Genomic DNA, 21,357 nt, shown 5'->3' on the forward strand with positions numbered 1-21,357 from the left:
TGACTTGTTAAAACATGAAGACGGCTGAAATGCCAGAAACCGGTCCTAGGAAGCTTGTTTCCGGTCCAGGGAAGTCATGGCTTGGCAGTTCGGGCTGGACTGTTCCCATGAGGCACAGGGTCAGACTGATTTGCATATGGCCATGTCTGAACTGGGGTGGCAGAGTGGGCTAAAGAACGGTGATGGATCAAACCCAGATCTGTGGACTGGGTGTGAGTGTTTGATTGGTTCTGATGCTCCGTCCATCACCACCCCCTTTTGTACCGCTTTGTTAAAACATTCAGCAGATTAACTCAACAAAAACATTGTTAATTGGGCCCTACATGATACACACGTGATTGCTCCGCATCAGCGACCACCGTTTGGTACTGGAGGTGCGTCAGTGCGTAAAACGTTTGCTGTGATCTCAGCGGTGATTGGTGGGATAGAAAACTAATGTGTGCGGCAGCGATGGCCGTGCAGACATTACCTGGTCAGTGCTAAACATGGCCACGCTTGTTGCGGGAAGCGAAGGATTCCTCCAACAATAGTCGCATTCAGTTGCGGAGAAGCAATGCACCGATATCCGAATGAACTACCCAAGCACTAGGCAATGAGCTATGAATCCCTGAATGCTCTGCACCGACACCGAAAACGATCCAGCGACTGCGGCCTGCACAGAGCCCTTACCCTGGCTGCCACACTATGGGTGCTCTTTTGCTGACCTCACACTGGACTCCCCTCCCCCACGCTCTTTTCCGCTCTGCCCTCACTCGCACAGGGAGATAAGAATAAGACATCTGTAATTGCTTTCGAGGCCCTGTTATCTTTGCCACCTATCTGCACCCATCGGTTTATGATTTGTCCTCGTTTTCCCCGACGTCTCAGACCCTAGCAGCAGAATTCATGTTTTAAATGTGAGTGGGAGCACAGCGAGTTAAGTAGGCTGTGTCGTGGGGGGGGGGGGGGGGGGGTCTTTAGAATACAGGCCTGGCTGCATCAAGTAACACAGACGCCTTCGTCACAGCGGCAGCTGCTGGCGGGTTGCGCTGTCCATGGTGCTGAAATCAAACCTGCACGCGTCTCGCCGAGGACAATGTATACAGGGAGTGGAAACATATCGGCTTTTATGATAAGCAGTGAAATGGGTTGAATGCTGTATACTAGTTCTATGCGGATTCTATTGCGAGGAGAAACATAGCAACGCCGTTGGATATATACAGACTGCCCGCGCAGTCAATTCCAGTATCAACTAGTTATCTCACAGTGCTTAGTAAACTGATTTGGAGTTCTATATCGCTTGACCTACTATTATCCGAAGTTATGGTTCTCAATGTATTGACCTCCGAAGGATGAAAGGGTGATATATCCCTACTGACATCCAAGCTTGTGATCAGCAGACATAAGCAGCGAGCGTTAGGCTCACAGAGCCTCTACTCACACGTTGCATATGCTAGACAGAATGCATGGAATATGTAAACAGTAACTACAAGAAGTGCAACTGGACAAAGCTTGTGGTCCAAAATCAAGGCACAAATGTGACCACAGTAAACTAGCAGCAAGGAGGGCGCCCATTCTCCCTTCAACAAGCCCTTGGCGGTGATGACATCTCTCATCTGGAGCAACATATCCATCCAACCCTTCCATGTTAAGAAAGCCCTGAAAAGACACAGCTCTTTAAAGAGCATGACGACAGAGTAGCAGCCCACCTCTATTCAGGCACCAGCATCCCCTTCAATCACCCGTTGACTGTGTCTCTGCCATTGCCCCTGTCCAGCGCCCGCTGCCTTGTGGCTAGGTACCCACTTCACAAACAGCACACACCTACATGGACATCAATCACAGGTGCCCTCACACACCCCTGGCCGAAGGCTTCAGTTCTGCAGACTTCTATACGCCCATCTAGATTTAAAGACGAAACATCAATTTAAAGTGCTTATGCAAAGGTCCCTGGACTTTCCAATAGCTTTCTTTATTTGTAGCTACTCCCTAATAATTCACATTGCCAACATCTTGTTGGGACTGTTTTATTTACAACTGCTAATGAATATGCAAATACACCTGACAGAGTCCCTCACTCCACACAGCCAACATTGTTGGTTCATAAATCATGGGTTCAAACTGTACTACAGGGATCTCTCTTCTTCGAGGTGATCCCCAGCGACTCATGCAGATCCAGGAGGCAGGACAGGGGCTAGGGGAACAGTAATCCATCCAGGGGTAGACAGCAAACCACACACTGATGTAATACACTGGCACCAGTGGCAGATGAGACATGAGATGTACACAGACAGCAGACTGCATGCTAATCCAGAATGTCCAGCCTCTCACACTAACATGCAACATTACAGAGCAGGATGTGTCATTTCAGTGATAAAGGTAGTAGCTTAGGGTGACCAGAATTTTAAAGCAAAAAACTGGGACATTTCACAAAAACAGAAGTAGGACTATAATTTTACGTCAAGCGAGCGCACAGAATGACAGCGCTCCTCAGCAGAGAATTACAAAACACGCAGTAAGAACATACATAAGATGCAATTTTTAAACCCAGTAGCTTGCCTGTGAATTAAATTGCTTTCTTAGAACAACTGCTAACTATCCCCGCTTTGTAAAACATAAAAAAACACCTCCCCCAGTTTTTAGTCGACCCTCTCCAAAAACCGGGACATGAGCTAAATTTCTCGAAATCTGCACGGACAGCTGGTGAAAAACGGGGACCGTCCTGGCAAATCCGGGACGCCTGGTCACCCTATAGTAGTTACTAGTTGTTATTCACCATTTGAGAGCAAAAGTCACAGTACAAATATCACCCAGAGCCTGAATATTCAGCCCAGTGATTAAAAGATCTGAGCTCCAACAGGCATTCAATAATTTGTTAATCACTTATATATATCACTTTTAATTATTCAATTAGAGGACCCACTGTAATTCCACAACCAATAAGAGGTAATGTGAGTAATTGAAAACTTGATGTCTTTATAATAACACCAACCACCGACGTGTGTATGGTAATCAAGTATATTTACACATAAATTCTTCTTTACTCCACTCACGACCTTAACCTTTGCCTAAACCAAAGACAATTTCAGATTACCAAAATCCATTAAGCAAGTCATATTAAAAGACCACTTTAGACTCTACAGACTTACATCATCTCTTGCCATGGCTACGGGAATTCTGTTAATTCCCCAGTCTCATTTTGTGTTCCCTCTTACCCCTACCCCCCTTAATAAAGCACCAGGATACGCACACGGGCAATAAGAGGCTATACAAATACAGATAATATAACATAAAAATCTAATCATAGCATGGTGGAAGAAACTTTTCCTTGATCTTAAAAAACTCTCCTAATAACGGATCACCTTCATCCATCCACTGGGTCATGTTAAGGTTATTTCTTGTTTTATATAAATATAATTGAGTAAATGAACACATGCTTTTCTTCCGATTCAAAACCTCAATAATGCCCCTTTTTTTGTTAAATCAATAGAATGTATGGTTCGTGATACTCATACACACCCTTCTTTATTTGTTATGGAGAGTGAGAAAGAGGTAAGTTTCAAAAAGAATCCCCAGGTTCCTTATGTTGACGAGCGGGAGGCCAGATTTCCAAGGCCAGTCAAATGGTAGTGAATTGGGCTTGGTATATGTGGCTACAAGGACCTCAGTCTTGACCCTACGCATGCACAGGCAGCTCTCCGTCACCCAGTGGAACACTTAGTCCAGGACGCAGTGATGCTGGTTGAGTTCTCTGATCCTTTTTCTAGATGATAGTGTAAATGTGTGTCGCAGTGTGCAATTGGAAGGCCACTTGGTACTGATGGAAGAGTCGAGGCAGTGACATGCATGGCCAAGAGCGTCCTCCTACATGCAATCACAAATGGAGTGAAATGGTCTACGTTTACTGTTTGGAATAATGGTGAGTCTGACGTCATCAGATGGTGTTTGATCAGAACGGCGCCAGAAATTCCACGTCATTAGATTGGTAGATGGGTATGGGTTGATATACGGTAAACTGGACTCACAAGTAACTACTCCTATTTGGAACGCTTAGACAATAAAGTGTCGATGTTATGTACAATATTACCATCTACACCATTATACTGACACACATCTGGCATAGATAATCCACACTTGCAACTCTTGGCAAAAGATGTATTGCCCCAAAATGTAATCTTTCATTATAAATGGAGGAAACAAATTCTACTTCGGGGTGGTTTTACATAAGAGTAATAGGCAAATCAGGTTCTCACTGTATTGTGAGAGGTTTTCACTTGAGGTCAGTTTCATCCAGATGATTGTTCTCACTCCAGTATCAGATGATAGACTACTCAAGTGACAACCATGGACCTCTGTAGGAAACTTGAAAAACATTGAAACAACCATCAAACTTAATAAAGAGAATGAAATCGCCTTAGAATGAAATAACTCGAGGGCTCTGTTGGGATGGAGAAAGAGGTCAGCCATAAAATATTCTAAAGTATATAATATTATCTGTTCCAACTCCTCTCTCCATTCTTAGAGTATATTTGGAAATTGAGGGTCGTGCTTCAAATGCCAGGCAATTGCATCAGAAGGTCTGAAAGCTGTACGATCAAATAATTAAATTATGCTTCATTTTAAAGGTGTTCCAGTGAGCATTCTAATGGCAGCTTTATGTTTATGGAACATGGAGGTGCTGACCACATCACTAATTCAGCCTACCTAGACTCTTATAAATGAGCTGATTAGCGTATAACATGTACCGAGACATGTGTCAGCTAATCAACAGAATCAGCAGCCCATTGTGTTCTAAAGCGGATACGCCCGATCCATTGAAGGGAGCTATAACTCTGACCCATATCAGAGAATGAAAGGGTATCTATGACTTGCTGAAGCACTGATGAGGTAAACCAGTCTGACTGGACAAACACAGTAGTGTGAATCACAGTACGCTGAGCTGAGGTGGAAGGCTGGTGAGAGGCAGGCCTGTTACAATATTAATCCGCTTTGTGACACTTAAGATGCACATTACATTTGGGGAAACTAGAAAGCACAGCATATGGTCTGAGACTCACAAGCTTTTGAAATTGAATGCTTGACACTAGTTCAACAAATCTGTAAAGCTCCATGGAGGACGCTGACTGCTGCAATCTTGGGTTTATTTATCACAATAATGTGGTCTTTCTATGTTCATGGCAACACCTATCTATTCAGACAGCTTTCAACAGAAAAGACACAGATACTCGGGATTGAGAAGAAAAACAAGGCTTTCCTTCAGTCCTGGACACAGGATCTCAAGTGAATTTTCTCTCGCAAAGAACATTTGTCAGAAACGAGAGATTCCTTGGAGAAGCATGAAGGATGGTTGCTCGCGCTTGTGTGTGCAGAGATATAAATTCAGATACTATCGGGGAAGTTCAGCAGAGCTACTTTCATGCAGGATTGCATCTTATGCCAGGACCAATGACAATTCTAACTATGCTGAAGCTTTGTGTGTGTCCCTGTGCAGTTACTTCACAGTATTAGAGCCACATGTTAAGCTGGTATTTATGTAGGAATAAAATGACCATAACTGCCTCAGCGCCCATGCACCGTGCGGCATGTACACAAAAGAAATGCTTATACCTGTGTTCTTCTACCCCACAATCATCTAGGTGTCTCCCACTCCCCTCCCAAAATAGAAACACCACCCTTGCATTACCAGCCCCTCCCAAATATTCAACAGAATACCTGCTGTATTGCTACTGACCCCCAACACCCAAAGCCCCATCAAACATTTACAAAAACCGGGCAGCCTGCCACTCACCCACACCACTCTCAATTGCTTCATTATCCCACCAAAATATAAACAAGCATTTGCAATGCAATAGGTCTCGCATTTACGCGCGTTTAAGCTATTGGCACTGTAAATGACAATGCATTTTATTTATGTTTCAAAAACGAAAGCAAAAATAAAAAGCAGTGTTGTTTGCAATGTCGATAGCGCAAACTTGCTTAAATGCGAGACCTTTTGCATTGCAAATGCTAGTTTAAACTATCCAAGGCGCCCAAAAATCCGGGGACAAACAGTAAAGTATGACACTTCTGTGGGCCAAACAACGTGAATACACTATGTTTAACTGAACAATATTCGTTCCTTTATTAAAAAGAACATATAGATGTATATTTTAAATGCATAGATGTAAATGAAAGGCTTTTACAATACTTGTGTGTATACTCCATACAAAAGCAGTTTTTGCGTTTCTGTTTACAGCAGCAGCACCCCTCCTGCCGCCGGGCACTGCCCTATTCCACAGTGTGCATCTCTGGCCCTTCAGTAATAGGACAATGACATTCTCCCGGCCCCCTGTATTTGCGTGGGCTGCCCCCTGACTCGGTCAGGCCATCTGTCCGTCTGTCTCGTTGATAGCACTATGGGAAGTTATCCCACTCTCATCTCTTCAAGGTATGCCCTGGCCTTCTGTCCGGCTGTCTGTCTCTGTGGAGTCTGCCCTGTCGCTCTGACTGGCTGTCCGTCTCTCTTACAACTGAATATTTATAACACGTGTGCACCACACACCAACCTGTATCCAGGTGTGAAACACGCGGGTAATTTCGGGGGAAAAAATCTCGCGGTAGGGCAGCACGCGATTTTCAAGTAGGAGTTAGCAAAATACCAGTCAGTCAAAAAAACTTTATTTCGGCCACAAGGGCCATAAAAGCAGAATACAATACAACAATTTATATGTCGAAAGCAAGAGCAGATCACATTTTAACCACCATCACATTTTAACCTTTCTGCTTTTGTACTAAAAAAAATGCAAAGGGACGCTCTTAAATGAGTGGGTAGTTAGTTCCATCGTTACGTCCAATCATGGAGAATCTCCACTAAGCGCCAAGAAGCCAAAAAATCGTCAAACGATGAGCTTTGAATACATATACTCAGTACCATAACATATCATCCCTATTTGATAATTTATAATTGGCGCTGGGGACTTCCAGCACAGACAGATCTTGGGGTGGCTTTACAGGCAGAGGCATCTTAAGGGTCAGTTAATCGTACCAAGTACCATACGACATTTATGGACTCACGTCAGATTCTTAAATCCCACTCGTGCCTTCACGCTGTCAGCCAATGGGAAGCTTTCCTCAAATGGGGAGCACTATTGTCCTGGCATCACCCGAGAACAAGCCAATCCACGGGGTCTGCACCCGTTGAAGACGCGTCAGCTGATAGTCGGGAAGGCCTGCTCACCGAACATTCCAAAAGCACAGCTTGGAGTCAATGGGGGTCCCCCAGCAACCAAGTGAGGGACCCTGGGAAGGGTTAGACGGAGCTGCCCCCAGAGTTAGAGCCAGCACTCCTTCACTGTTTATCAGTGTGTGGGGGCTCAGGAGGAGGCCACCTCGCTTCATGGCACTGTTTTAGTCGTGGGTTGTAATATGGCAGCCACGTGCATTCGGGGTATTGTAGTCCACGTTTGCATCCATTTAGCCACTGACACGCTTCATACCATTCATTTATGGATTTAAAGCCCAGGGCTGAAAACAACGTCCGTGATGACATGAAATTCAGTGCTTTAAATGAGCAGGTCCATCAGGAATTTAGTGCCCGCTCTTCTTCAATTTGAAAGGGAAATGACCTGCACTTTTCAATTGGAATGCAGTACTTTTGAATGGGAGAGTGAGTACCAGCACCTCTGAGTAGCAAACAGGTACACTGGGGCAAAGAGTACACGCTCTTTTTATATTCGCATTTCAAGCACTGGTCTTTATTACCTTGAGTCCTAGCCCCCCCCTTGCGACGGACAAAGGGGTTATGTGTCTGATTGGGGGCAGTTTCGTCCGGACGCAAGCGTCGGTCTCTGCATGGCCTCCTCTGTGGGTACTGTCTGCTCGTCTCTGCCCTCTGTTAGTGTGTCTATCTGGCATGGTGCGGATGAACCTCTCCCTCTCTCAGTGTTTGCTTGGTTGCCGGAATTGCAGCACACACGGCTCACCTGTCCAGGGAGGGGCTGCACCCAAGGCCCCACCCTTGCTGCACGCTCAACAACTCACGATTCCCAGCAGCTGGACTGACGGAGGAAACACCTCAAAGTACAAAGATAACAAGCTATGTTCAGTTCCCGAGGACAGGCCCATTGTAGGGTTTAAACTCCCCGTGATGACACTGCCAGAGGTGCGGGGGCATGTGTTGTGTGCAGGAGCACACTCAAACTTTCTCCTCCACATGGATAAAAAGTACAGTCACCCAGACTCTCCTGCGAACAAATAAACAGGTGCAGCCAGTCACCCAGACTCTACCCTTCATAAGGATAAAAGGTGTAGTCACCTTGGCGCTGTCATCCACACGGATAAAACGTGAAGTCAGCGTGGCCCTCTCCTCCATAGGGGAAAAGGTGGAGTCACCCTGACTCTCCGCCACACGGATGAAAGGCGGAGTCACCCTGGCTCTCTTCTCCAAGGGGAAAATGGTGGATCTCGTTGGAAACTCACTTAACTATGGCTCGTTTCCAGCCATGGTTTGAAGTAAGGCTAGGGCCATAGGTGACATGTGTAGGGGCACCAGGGGTTAAAGTCCAAGGGTAATGGGACAGAAGAGGGGCATATGCCCAAGTGGTCCCACGTCACAAACTCGCCCCCTCAGCTGGCCCTGGCTTTAGTTAACTCTCTGTCAGGGCGGGCGCGTCCGGTCCGCGGGTCTTATGGATAGAAACTATTAGACCCAGAATGCAACGGGGTTATAGTGACAAAAGAGAGTTAATCCTGGCAGCGGCAAGGGGTGCTTCGTGGGCGCCTCATCCCCCTAACTCCTAATGGAAACTACAGAAACTGAGAGAAGAGGAGGGACTGGAGGCCGAGGGTTGAGGGTGTGGAGAGGGGAGGAGAGACAGGAGGGCTGGGGCCAGAGGGAGGGGAGGGCTGGGGTGTGTGTGGTGAGGGAGGGAAGTGACAGGAGGGCTGGGGCCGGAGGGTAGGAGGGCTGGGGGTGTGTGTGGTGAGAGACGGAGGTGACAGGAGGGCTGGGGCCGGAGGGTAGGAAGGCTGGGGGGGTGTGTGGTGAGAGAAAGGACAGAAGACTGTGGGTAGGCAGGGCGGAAGCAATATAGGAGCACAGCAGGTTTATATTTAGTTGCGTCTAAATTTAGAACTTGTGCAATTGTTGCCTGTTGGGCTCTGGGACAGCCAGATAACAGCCTTTTTACTTTTATCACCGCGGAAGTGTTTCCAAATAGTAACTCGCATACCTTCTGCAAATATAGTTATATATGTATTTGAAAACTGATCTCACACGTCTTTGCATTAGCAACCGGAATTAGGTAATTCATTGATATGGGATTAAGTGATTCGCCCAGAATCCCAGGATGATTGAGCCTCCCATCAGACTCGAACCCGCTTCCCAATTGGCCGCCCTAGCCATTAAGCCACACCCTACATGCAGAGATGGCCCGTACAATATGAGGAGTTAGCCAATATTACAGTGCCCCTCTTTTGCACAGAATAGTCAGATAAACGATGTGCTTGATCCCAGCATGGCACATCGTTTTTAAGAAATTGGCTAACCGCAGCTAGTTGCAGCTGCGCTCAGCAGCACCGAGTGCAGCGCGAAGTTGCAGCTATGTCAACAGAAGCATTACTTTCTTTTAAAACCGCACGTGAGGTAATGGTGGGGGAGGGCACTGCACGGAGTAGGGCACTGCACGGAGGGCAGCGCGTGGCTGCATCTATGTGGAGAAATTCATTTAAAAAATACGATATGACGTAATGGTGGAGAAGAGCACAGCACTGAGTGCTGTGATTGGCAGCGGGTCCCCAAAAATGTTTCTCGACATACATGCAGCTACCGGATGGTTTGGCCAACATGGGAAATGGCAGGGCGGGGCTAAAACAGCACAGAAAAAGACACCCTCAAGCCTAAAATCACTGAGGCCCGATTAATAAATGCAAATAAAAGGCACGCCATGAGGAGGGAAGGGCGGGGCTAAAGCAAGAGGGACACAGACACCGTTGATCCCAAAATCACTGCGGTGCACTTAAGAAATGCAAATGAAAGGCACGGCATGGGGCGGCAAAGCAGTTTCAAAAAGAAGAAGGGGAGTTAGGATAAGAGAGAGCGCGAGGGCTGGAGCAGAGTCACGACAAGGGTCGCCATTGTCCCTTTTTCGAAAGTGAAAGCGTGCATGGCATGTTGAGTGTGTGAATGGGAGAAGCTACTCATAAAGCAAAGTGGTTTCAGAAGGAAGAAGGGGACTTACCATAGGAGAGAGCGCGATGGCTGGTGCACAGTTATTACGACGTCCGCCATTGTCCCTGCTTTGAAAGTGAAAGCGGGCATGGTGCGCGGAGCGCGAATCAAAAAACAAGTAGTCCCTAAACGTATAGATAACAGCCAGGAGCGAAAGTAAATGGTAGTTGGTCGGTGCTGCTTCCTGCACAATGGAAGCAAAACGGAAATGACGTTTCGGACCACCAGCCAATCAAATAGCTACATAAAAAGAGCAATGCCAGGTTTAACCAATGGCAAGTTAAAAAACATATATAAATGCAATGGGTGGAGTTTCCCCACTAATACTAAATACTTAATGCCTCGTAGAGGCAGCGCATGCGCTGCCCTATGCGAGACCTAAAAAGTTGTAAGTGGCACCCTGCCCCCCTCCCCCAGCACGGGTCAATCGTCTCCTTGAGAACTACAGGAGAGCGGCCTGGAACCACCGGTCAGCTGCACATCTGCAGGGACCCTCAGCTCAGAGAGGAGACGGTGGCAGGCTGAGGGCCACATGCATGTCTCCACCCCCATCAACACCAGAGAGGTCTGAGAGGATGAGAGGAGGCGGGAAGACTCGGATCTCTGGGGACCCGGGCGAGGCAAGAGAAAAACCGAGAAGGCGAGGGCTTCCCCTGGATGTTCTAGTTTTGCAAAACAACTTCTGTTTTTTACTGCGTGATTAAATAGCAGGGAATAACGTAATTTAGAGTCCCGTATTCATGCTTGTGGCTTCTAATGAAAGCCATATACTCAATCATTTTGGTACATTACTATATTATTAAGTATATTATTGCGCCTGTGAATTTAATCGTCAATAAACGCTACGGATATAAAGGAAATGTTAATTTTTAGAACAATCCTGCAATAAACTGCATATAAGAAATATGCAACATAACGCATGCAAATATTTAAATAAAAAAAAAAGTACATATCAAAATAAAAACTGGATTCTAATAAAAGAAGGATTGAGTTCACGGCTAGTTTCGTTCAGGAATCATGTCATTTGTGGATTTTTTTAATGACCTTAACAGGAAAAAATGGGTTTCAATGTACTAAAAGGAAATGAATTTCTTTGGTTGACCGTTTTCATAAATAGATCTGCACTCACCCTTGGATGAGTCGTCCTCGATTGGCTGCTTAAACGCAGTGATGTCACTGAAGGTGCAAAGGAATAAAACCACTTTGTCTTGTTCGTTCCGAATTGGAGCAATTTTCACAAAAAACCACAGAGGTGTTCCTGAATGAAAAGATAAAAAACAAGGCACACATCAGAACCAGTGGGAGAGGCCATTAAAGTACAGTACTGCTCGCATAGAAAATGTAACAACACAATAAGGTGCACTTAACTCGGCCTCCTCGCAATCAGTGTACGCTATCCCACATTAAAGTTATAAAAATAAACATGCAGTCACAAATAAGACAGAAAGGGCGCATATCAACATTCATTGTATAGAAACATATATTACCAATCCAATGTAGCAATTCCAGAATTTTTGCTCCTGACCTTACCAAGTATTACGTGGGTGTGAATCACTTTTTGTGAAACAGTCTTCAGAAAACGTTTTCCAATCAAATAAACAGCACGCGTGGGTCCTTCAGGAATCAACCCTGCCGCCTTCACCATTCGATGTTTGCAGAAAGCCATTGATTGGTCATCTGCTGAGTGTTGGCTTTTAATCCAACGTTGATGATGCAAGGGTGTAGGGACTGCTCTGCAACCAGTACCAGCAGCAACGACAGCCTGACCTTCACCTCTGGAGCCGCTCCAGGTTGGAGGAACAAAAGCTGACTCCCAGGACCCTACAGACTGGTCCACTCGGTCTGTGCGAGTCACGGCCACTGATTGATTTCCGTGCCCAGGACAGCCATGCCTCTCATTGGTCCCAGGCAGGGATATCTAGTGATGGCTGCCCCACCCAAAATAGGGCAAAGTGACCAACACTATGACCAGACGCCCAATCCCACCAAGTCAAAGGTTTACACCTGTCTCCTGTCCTTGGAAGTTCCCCTTTTGGCAATTCCACTAAGTCTCTGTAGTGTATGTCACAGCTATTCATTAACATGCACTGAGGTGCTTGTATTGTTTACTCCCCCTGTAAAAATATAATCAACAGGAGAGAGAAGGGACTATTTTTTGGAGCCACTCTTGATCCCCTAGTAACATACAACTTAACAATCAACAAAAGAGTGATTCCCAACTGCGAGCGTTGGCATGAGGAGTCACGTCTGTGTTTAAGGAGATCCCTTACTCACCAACCTAGTTGGTGACATGCTTAATCATTGGGATCCCACCCGAGGGGCCGAATGCCTATCGGGTGTGCTACGACGCCTGATTACAGCGGAACAGGCTGTGCGTGAAGTGTAGTCAGTGAAAGTGGGAGATTAAAAATGTCTTTACTTATTCCAATTACATTTTATTCGTGGAGAAGTAAGGCAAGGTTAAAACATAGTGAAGGTGGCTGTGGAGACTGGTTGTAAATGTCCAGTCACATCCTAATGTGAAAGTGCAAATACTGATCTACATGTTTCAGCCTCCATTAGCGAGTAGCCCTGTATGCCAAAGGTACAGCAAGGCTTACACACAGGTACTTTCCCTGAATATTCAAGTACTGCAATATCATCCTCTCCACAACTATGTGAGGTTATTTCTATGCTTCTCTTCCAGGTTTTGGAGGAAGCATAGAACACAGGCCCTTCCAGGACGCTTAGACTGATGGGAGAAGTTGGATGGCTAGAACGCCAGTGGAGCCTGCTAAGCCTCCCGCAATGAAAACCTGGCACTTCCCAGATCTCTCTGTGAATCCTCACATGGTTATCACAAGAAGCTAGTGGTTCCACTATTTCATTCTACTGGCCAGGGATGCACAGACAGGTTCTGTAGAACCTATCCCACTTGCCACCGGAGGGGTAAGTCAGGAGGTAACATCAAGGCATCATTAGTGCCTCTGCAATTTGCAAGTGTACCATTTGAGTGAGGTGTTCCATTAGAGTGGCTGAGAATTGACACTGTTGGTCCATCAGCATGAGGCAACCATTTCATTTTTGTTGTAATGGATCATGTCAGTAGGTAGACAGAGACTGCACTTGGAAGGAGCACAATGGCAAAGGCCATAACTAGGGCTCTCTTAGTGATCTTTTCTAGGGTTTGATTTGAAAACAAGGGACCAATTTCATCTACTCTTCAATCAGAGAGATATGATATGAAAACAATTCAATTTCCAAAGCCTATTTGAAGTCTAACCTGCCACGATTGACTCACTTTTATACATTTTCAACTCATAAGCAGCGAGGGAAAGGATATACGTGATAAATCAAAACTTTAGATAGTGGGAGTTGGCAATATATGGCTGTTTCTTATGAGGAAGATGAAAAAGGACCTTGAAAAGATGCAGATAGTGTACAGACATAGATGTTGAGCTAGTCATTTTGCAAATGCTTGCCTGGAGGTGCCAGAATGAAATGTAGGTTGAATATGTCAGAAGTGGGAAGGCTGCATCGGCCTTAGGTATAACATGGGCATGTAACATGGCTCTGGGTTAAAAAATATGGAGTTGTGTAATATGTAATGTAAAGCAGTATATATCATACTGCGAACATTAGTTCACAATGCTCTCCCTTTTGTACCTCCATCTACAATCTAAAGTGTATCAAAATATAGAGTTACCCCCACACATAGGCTCTTTCTTAGAACAGTTTGTTCATGCCTAGCCTACAGCGCAAAGCATGTCTGATGGAAACGGCGTTAAGGCAAGGCGAGTTCTATGCCAACAAGAATCATGGATTGCATCTCATGGCTTCTGGAAGCTTCATCTACTTTCCTTTCCCTTACAACGGCAACAGGATCTCAGTGGATCCATCATGTAAGTACCTGGGAATATACATTGAGGCTGGAGGCTCCTTTGTAAGACAACGGAAGGAAGTTGTAGCAAAGGCTCTTGCTCTTCAGGTGACCTTATCAAAATGATCAAAGTCAATGCTATGGCCAAGCACCTCCCCTCTGCTGGAAGTTATGAGGGCTAAAATCACACCCACACTCTCCTATGGCAGTGAAATCTTACTGGGCAAAAACTGCAGCTTATTAAACAAACATACCACAAGGAAATACAAAAGTGTTCTTCGCCTGCAAAAGTCTTCCTCCACTGCCCAGATTAGGCTGGAACTGGGCCTCTTCAATCAGAGGGCAGTCAGTGCTGTCCCCTATCTCAACCTGTGCCACAAACTATGGGCAGCCAGGGGTGACTGCTTGGAGGTATTGTTGCGGCCGGAATCAACATCTGTGGCCCAAGTCAAGTGCATCACCAGAATCTTGTGGACTGTCAGCACCTTCTGGCTGTGAAGGAACCCTGCGACTACAACCTTAGCCAACGCGCCTTTAAACCAAGAATTAAACCAAGTGTCTGCTTCTGGTCATTTCACTCTGACAGGGCCATCACAGCCCAACATGAGCAGGCCTGGGCAGTCATTAACATCTATCAGCCAGTATCCCCTGCAACCTGCCCTGCCTGTATGTACTCCAACCGCCTGAAGGCAAGATTTATGGCCCTAAGTCTAGGGGACCGGCCATTTCTGAAACATCGTGCCAGTTGGCATCGACCCCAGAAAGGAACAACACACAGGGGCTGTAGCCAGTGCGAGGAATCCCTTGAACACGTTGCGTGCCTCTGCCCGGCTTTGCTGGATGCGTGTAAATCCAGTCTAAGGCGAGAGTGGAACCATTTGGGAGTCCGTTCGTGTCAGCTCTTAACCCAGACACTACCTCTTTAAACATCCTGCTGACCAAATTCAGCACCCTTACACTTAACAGGCTCAGTTGCCCAGGGGTGTTACTGGTACCCCTGGTTCGCTCTTGGCTGGCTGGGCGGGAACCTCAGATGTAGATTAGGTGGCTCTAAATGTCATGCAGTCCAGTGTGAGGGTACTCCCAGTGGATAATTCACTCCTATTATCAACTACTGTTGTTTGTGGGTTCTTCACACACGCAGCACGGCTGATTTCTACCAAACTCTGCTTGTTTCTCAATAGGTGTCTGGAGTTCACTGTTCTGCATATTGGTCAGATGACACTTTTCAGCAAATAATTTGCTGCCATGATTTATTGTGCTTTTTAACAGGTGTCGTCTAGAGTTTACTGTTCTGCATGTTGGTCAGATGACACTTTTCAACAAATAATTTGCTGCTATGATTTATTGTGCTTTTCAACAGGTGTCGTCTAGAGTTTACTGTTCTGCATGTTGGTGAGATGACACTTTTCAGCAAATAATTTGCTGCTATTATTTATTGTGCTTTTCAACAGGTGTCGTCTAGAGTTTACTGTTCTGCATGTTGGTCAGATGACACTTTTCAACAAATAATTTGCTGCTATGATTTATTGTGCTTTTCAACAGGTGTCGTCTAGAGTTTACTGTTCTGCATGTTGGTCAGATGACACTTTTCAGCAAATAATTTGCTGTTATTATTTATTGTGCTTTTCAACAGGTGTCGTCTAGAGTTTACTGTTCTGCATGTTGGTCAGATGACACTTTTCAGCAAATAATTTGCTGCTATTGTTTATTGTGCTTTTCAACAGGTGTCGTCTAGAGTTTACTGTTCTGCATGTTGGTCAGATGACACTTTTAAACAAATAATTTGCTGCTATTGTTTATTGTGCTTTTCAACAGGTGTCGTCTAGAGTTTACTGTTCTGCATGTTGGTCAGATGACACTTTTCAGAAAATAATTTGCTGCTATTATTTATTGTGCTTTTCAACAGTTGTCGTCTAGAGTTTACTGTTCTGCATGTTGGTTAGATGGCACTTTTCAACAAATAATTTGCTGCCATGATTTATTGTGCTTTTCAACAGGTGTCGTCTAGAGTTTACTGTTCTGCATGTTGGTCAGATGACACTTTTCAACAAATAATTTTCTGCTATTATTTATTGTGCTTTTCAACAGGTGTCGTCTAGAGTTTACTGTTATGCATGTTGGTCAGATTGAGGAAATATGAATTTTTATGGTCAATTGTGTCCCCTATCTTAGACCCCAACGGCTCCATGTATATGCTACAAGTACATGTATGTTCCCTCCACTTCAAGCTATGAAGACGCAAATACAATTGTGTCCAACGTTAATATGTCCTCTTTCAGATCTGCCATGAATGGGTCAGATATTCCGTTCCTAAGTATGCCTTGCCACCGTCTTTATATGGTATACTTTTCACGTTTTCCAGCTCTGGCAAGGTAGGCCCTGAATTCTGCCATCGAGCTTTTCTGCTTCTGCCTCTGAATGCTCCAGCCTGGACCTGCATCTGTATCCATGAACTTTGTCTTACTTCCTGCGCGGCCAACGATGCCTAGCCCGGCCTGTTGCCTGCCAAAAACTGTATTCAGCCTTCAAGTTATCTGCTCCACTCCTCAAGAAATGCATTCCTGTCTAGTAGCTTAGGTAAACATCCCTCCAGCTGCAGAGCAAAGGGCCCGGCCTTACTGTCTCCGTGCAAGTAATTCATGACTTTCGTTACCATGGTAGGCCCATGCCCCCTCGCATCTCATGTAGACACTTAGACGCTTGTACACGCACTAGCAGTCAGTATAGAATAGGATTTGTCCGAAAAGACCTTTCCTTCCAGATAATATAGTTCCTTAAACACAAGATATTAGATATGATTTGGGACTAGGTTGTCCTGACACCCCAGACTTCTGTCTCCTCATGTAGGGCTAAATGTCAAGTTCCCTTCACCCTCTAGTTGCACGTCAGTCACACGTCATGCGGCTGCGCGCGCATCTCTGCCATGTATTTTTGCTGACTTTGCAGGATTCTCTTATGGATCCACCCACTTGTGTCATCATCATAATGACGTTTCTAGTATACGCCTCTATGCACGCCTATTGTAACACCTTTTTCATTACGTATGTGTATTCTTATCAGCTGTTACGCCTCCTACATCTGTCTTTACTGTAATGCATTGACTATATATATTATAACCTGTCAATAATGTATTGCTGATCCCTTCCTGAACCTTCGTGGTGACGGAACTCGATTGCCTGGTTCGAACCATCATCATCATTCCTTTGTAAGGAATAAATTTCCCTTTTATAACCTCGAATACCACGGATTCTGCCTCTTATTTTTACTGAGTTATTCTTCTTGAATTTTACCGCATAAATTAAGTCTAGGTAATTTAAATTTACCACATAATTGGCGCCCGAATCGGGACACCTCTCACACCCCACGCGCCGGAGGTGCGTTGCAGACCCGGTCTCCTGCCACAGCCGGACGGACAATTACGCGTACCCGCAGGATTTCCTGTATCTCCCTCAGGCCAACGGGGGCGACTGAGGCTGCGATCAACACCCAGACGAGGCGGTGAGGAGTGCGGAGAATCCCGACCAGAGCCTAGCTGAGAGAGCAAGATCCGAGGTATACAGAGGCCCACCAGATTCCGAAGTTCCGAAGTATCTAAGTCACGAGTCGAGTCCAGTCCAGTTTGGTCTAGTCCAGTCCAGACTTCCGAGGCCTTCCGTTCCGTGCTTCCCGGTGAGTACCGTTGCTGGGGACGCATCTAGACGTGCACATTAGTTTGTGCCGGTCAAGACGGGTTTGGGTACACAGGCCTGGTCTGCACTGTTTTAGCAGTGTATCTGTACTGTTTAGCAGTACATACAGTATATTTAGTATTATGCAGTTAACTAGTTTTATTCTAATTATTATTGTTCGTTTAAAAAAAAAAAAAAGTTTGTGATATGTTTTAAATGTCGTGGTATGAGTGATTGTTCGATCTTCATTATTGTGTTTATTGTAATTATTATGTTCAAGTCCGAGTAAAGAATTAAGTAGCAAGGTTCAAGATGCCGTTATTTTCAAAATTAAGACAGATAAAAACTAGAAAAGGGATACTCGAGGAAGCTGTTCCTATTCCACCTAGGGACACTCCAGGGTACTTTATGTACCATAAACATGGTCTAGATGCCGTATTATATCTTGATCTATGGGTGGACTACACCAAGGATTTAGCAGAGAGTCAGAGATGGCCCGGTACTGGAACATGGGATGCAGATTGCATCATGAGAATAGAAGAAGCATTATGGAAAAAGAAAGCTAGACAGTCACAGAAAGATGCCATTGAACTATGGCGTAAAGAATCGCATAGACGCACAGAGAAAGCGCTCAGAAAGGAAGAGAAAAGTAGGGAAGATTCAGAAAGAGCCTGAGAAAACATATTAATTGACGAAGGTATCCGAGTAAAAACAGAACAAGTAGACAGACAACGAAACACTCTTATGAATGGTATGTATCCTCTTCTGGCCGAGGGTTTGCCTAAAGCCACCTTGGAGGTACCAAAAGATCTGCCACCTCCATTACTCCCGATTAAAGTACATCCCAAGACCGCAAAGGACATTTTCCTTTCTTCCTATCTAGATGATGCAGCCCCCGAATATGCTAATGGTGCGCAGCCACGCACACCACCTGTTAACGACGCTCAACCCCAAGACCAGCTGCACCCACCTCCGCAGCAACAAACTCCTCACGTTCTAAACATTCCATCTGTTTCTACAGTCCTTCCTGCACCCACACTCTCTACCCTACACCCAACAAATCCTTTTGGACTTGGCACCTCAGGAGGTGCGACAGGAGGTTTTTCCACGCCACCGCCAGCAACTAGATTGACTTATAGGGATTTAGCACACCAACGTACACCCCAAAGAGCTAATGACAATATATTAAATGAGCCTCTTACAGATTGTAGATATGATCCAGTGCCAGGTAAACACGACAGGATGTTGCTATCTTCAGTACGTTTACGACGAGCTGCAAACTATTTAATGACATTACCAGGAATGGTTGAACATCTAGACAGAATATATCGCTTTGTCCAAACAGGGCAAGGTCCTGAAAGTATTGGTGAGGCCATGGAATACCAGAAAGTAGACATGCAGAAATTATTGTTACGCTTCTTCATAAACTGCCTGATCAGAAACAGAGATAGGCCTGAAGTAGATTCGGAGGAAATGCAAGTACTTACCAGATGGGGTCAGAATATAACAGACGGAAAACATGATAAACAGAAGTGTATAGAAGTCATGTGCCGAAGGATCAGAAAAGAAGTAGAACGAATACATGAAAGAAGATTAGAAGCAGATAAAACTGAATCAGAGGAAGAGGAGGAGGAACAGTCAGAAATGAACACAGGACAATTAGAATTATCAGCTAGACAAACGATAGCTTATGTAGGAAAAGGAAGATCTTTTAATAATCCAATACGTCCGATACGTCCAGAATGTAACAGAATTCTTCAAACAGTTATCTCAAATCCAAAGACCCCTGAACACTTATTCCAGGCTACTGATAAATTACTTCGAGAACGAAGGGGGTACCATGTGCTCGATTCTATGGATGAACAAGAATTAGCCAGGTCAGCAGTACAATGGGCTGACAGTTCTGAAAAATACAGTAATGATGCGCTAGCACACACGTTTCTGAATCTCGCCCCAGATGAACAGCGTTTAGCTAGTATATACATGATACAACATCTCCTTATATTATATAAAGGTCAACACTCCGATCCTGGTCCCCTACCTGATATATTGATAGAACTACTCCTGAACAAATGGAGAGGTCTAGGTACCGATCTAATTAAAGTAATTCTAGAATACCGACATAGATATAGTGCCTTTTTGTGTCCAGAACATGATCCAGCTCCTTCCATGGAGAGAAAAACGTATTACATAGACAGACAGAATCCCTTACGCGAAGTACACCCAGTTAGAAATGATGATAATACGTTTAGACGCGTGTTTGTGTACACGCCCATAACTAAAATAGAACTATTGGAAATGAAAAAATTAGTGCCCAGCCATGACAAAGATCCAGCAGGTTTTCACCGTGAACTAAAGGACATGTTACTAATGGGTGATTATACCTATCCTGACATTATGAAAATATTGAAAGTATTATTGCCTGCCGGTATTTACGAGAACCTCAAAGAAAAAGAGTGGGAAGTGGGAGACCAAAAGATTGATTGGACCGTATTAGAAAACGAAGAAAATGCCCGAACTGCAGGCGTAGGGCTTGGGGACAGAACAAAAGCATTGCCAGGATTATTAGTACAAGTATTGCCACGTTTATTAACTACGAAAAAGGAAGACTGGGGAGCAATCTCAGCTTGTAAACAGAAACCCGATGAAGACACTAGTGATTTTTATTCCCGATTTGAAAAATGTTTTGGTATTATTAGCGGCCTGAAAGCAAGTAGTGATTCATATCCACATCTTTTTGTAACAAAACTAGTCGAGAATTCCCTGCCACAAGTTAAAAATAGAGTATTGAAAGTTGAGAGCACTTGGCAAGCTAACACTCCTTCACAGATGTTACAAATGTTACAGTATCACCAAAATAGAATTAGAGAAGAACAAGAACACGAACAAAGACGTATGAAAGACACGAAAATGAAAATGCTCGTCGCTCAGTCAGTTCCAGCTGACGGTCATAAAAAGGGTGCGACACAGTCCAGTAATTCAGCGGTTCCCGTTAAAGGGACATGCAACTATTGTAAACAGCCAGGTCATTATATAAACGATTGTGCAGTTCTGAAACATAATATCTCTACGGGTAAGACCAAGGAGAGACCACGTCCACCTAGACAGGATCAGATCCAACAACAAGCACCTCAACATGTACAGCCTATGCCGGTTCCACAACAGACCATAGTGGTACCACAACCACAGCCACAGCCTATTGCCGCAACACAAAACACGACACAACAGATGTACCAGTATGCACAAAATGACTATCCGGATTATCAGCGATACACATGAAATAGCCTAGAGAGGGAAGTTGGCTTACCCCTTATTGAGGTTCCTGTGGATCAAGAGGGTCCTTATGTACAGAGTCAAGTATTAGGGAAAGACAGAAAGTTTCTACTTGATACAGGGGCAAGCAGAACAACTATAAGTCACGACGAAGTCCCAGGGGCACCCCTCTCAGACTCACAAAATATTTCCCTTGGTTTCTCAGGAAAGCCTACTATTAACGAAGTATCGCAACCGCTTGCATTTACAGTTGGTCCATTAACACGGACTACAGATCTATTGCTTACAAAATCATGCCCAGAAAACTTGTTAGGTATTAAAACATTGAAAGCTCTAGGAGCTATAATATGTTGTTCTCCGGACGGAGT

General features: G+C 44.9%; 1 protein-coding gene across 2 annotated transcripts in view; it reads right to left on the reverse strand.

Annotated features, from left to right (window-relative positions):
- The window catches only part of KCNH1 (potassium voltage-gated channel subfamily H member 1), a 1,587,102-nt gene that overhangs the window by 1,223,749 nt on the left and 341,996 nt on the right, over positions 1-21,357 (reverse strand). For both annotated transcript variants that reach the window (XM_085612841.1, XM_085612840.1), the window contains exon 4: positions 11,316-11,444. In XM_085612841.1, coding sequence (XP_085468967.1) covers positions 11,316-11,444 — 129 coding nt within the window. The remainder of the gene's footprint in view (positions 1-11,315; positions 11,445-21,357) is intronic.

The sequence above is a fragment of the Triturus cristatus genome, chromosome 6 (genome assembly GCF_964204655.1).
Source record: "Triturus cristatus chromosome 6, aTriCri1.1, whole genome shotgun sequence".
NCBI classification, from domain to species: Eukaryota; Metazoa; Chordata; class Amphibia; order Caudata; family Salamandridae; genus Triturus; species Triturus cristatus.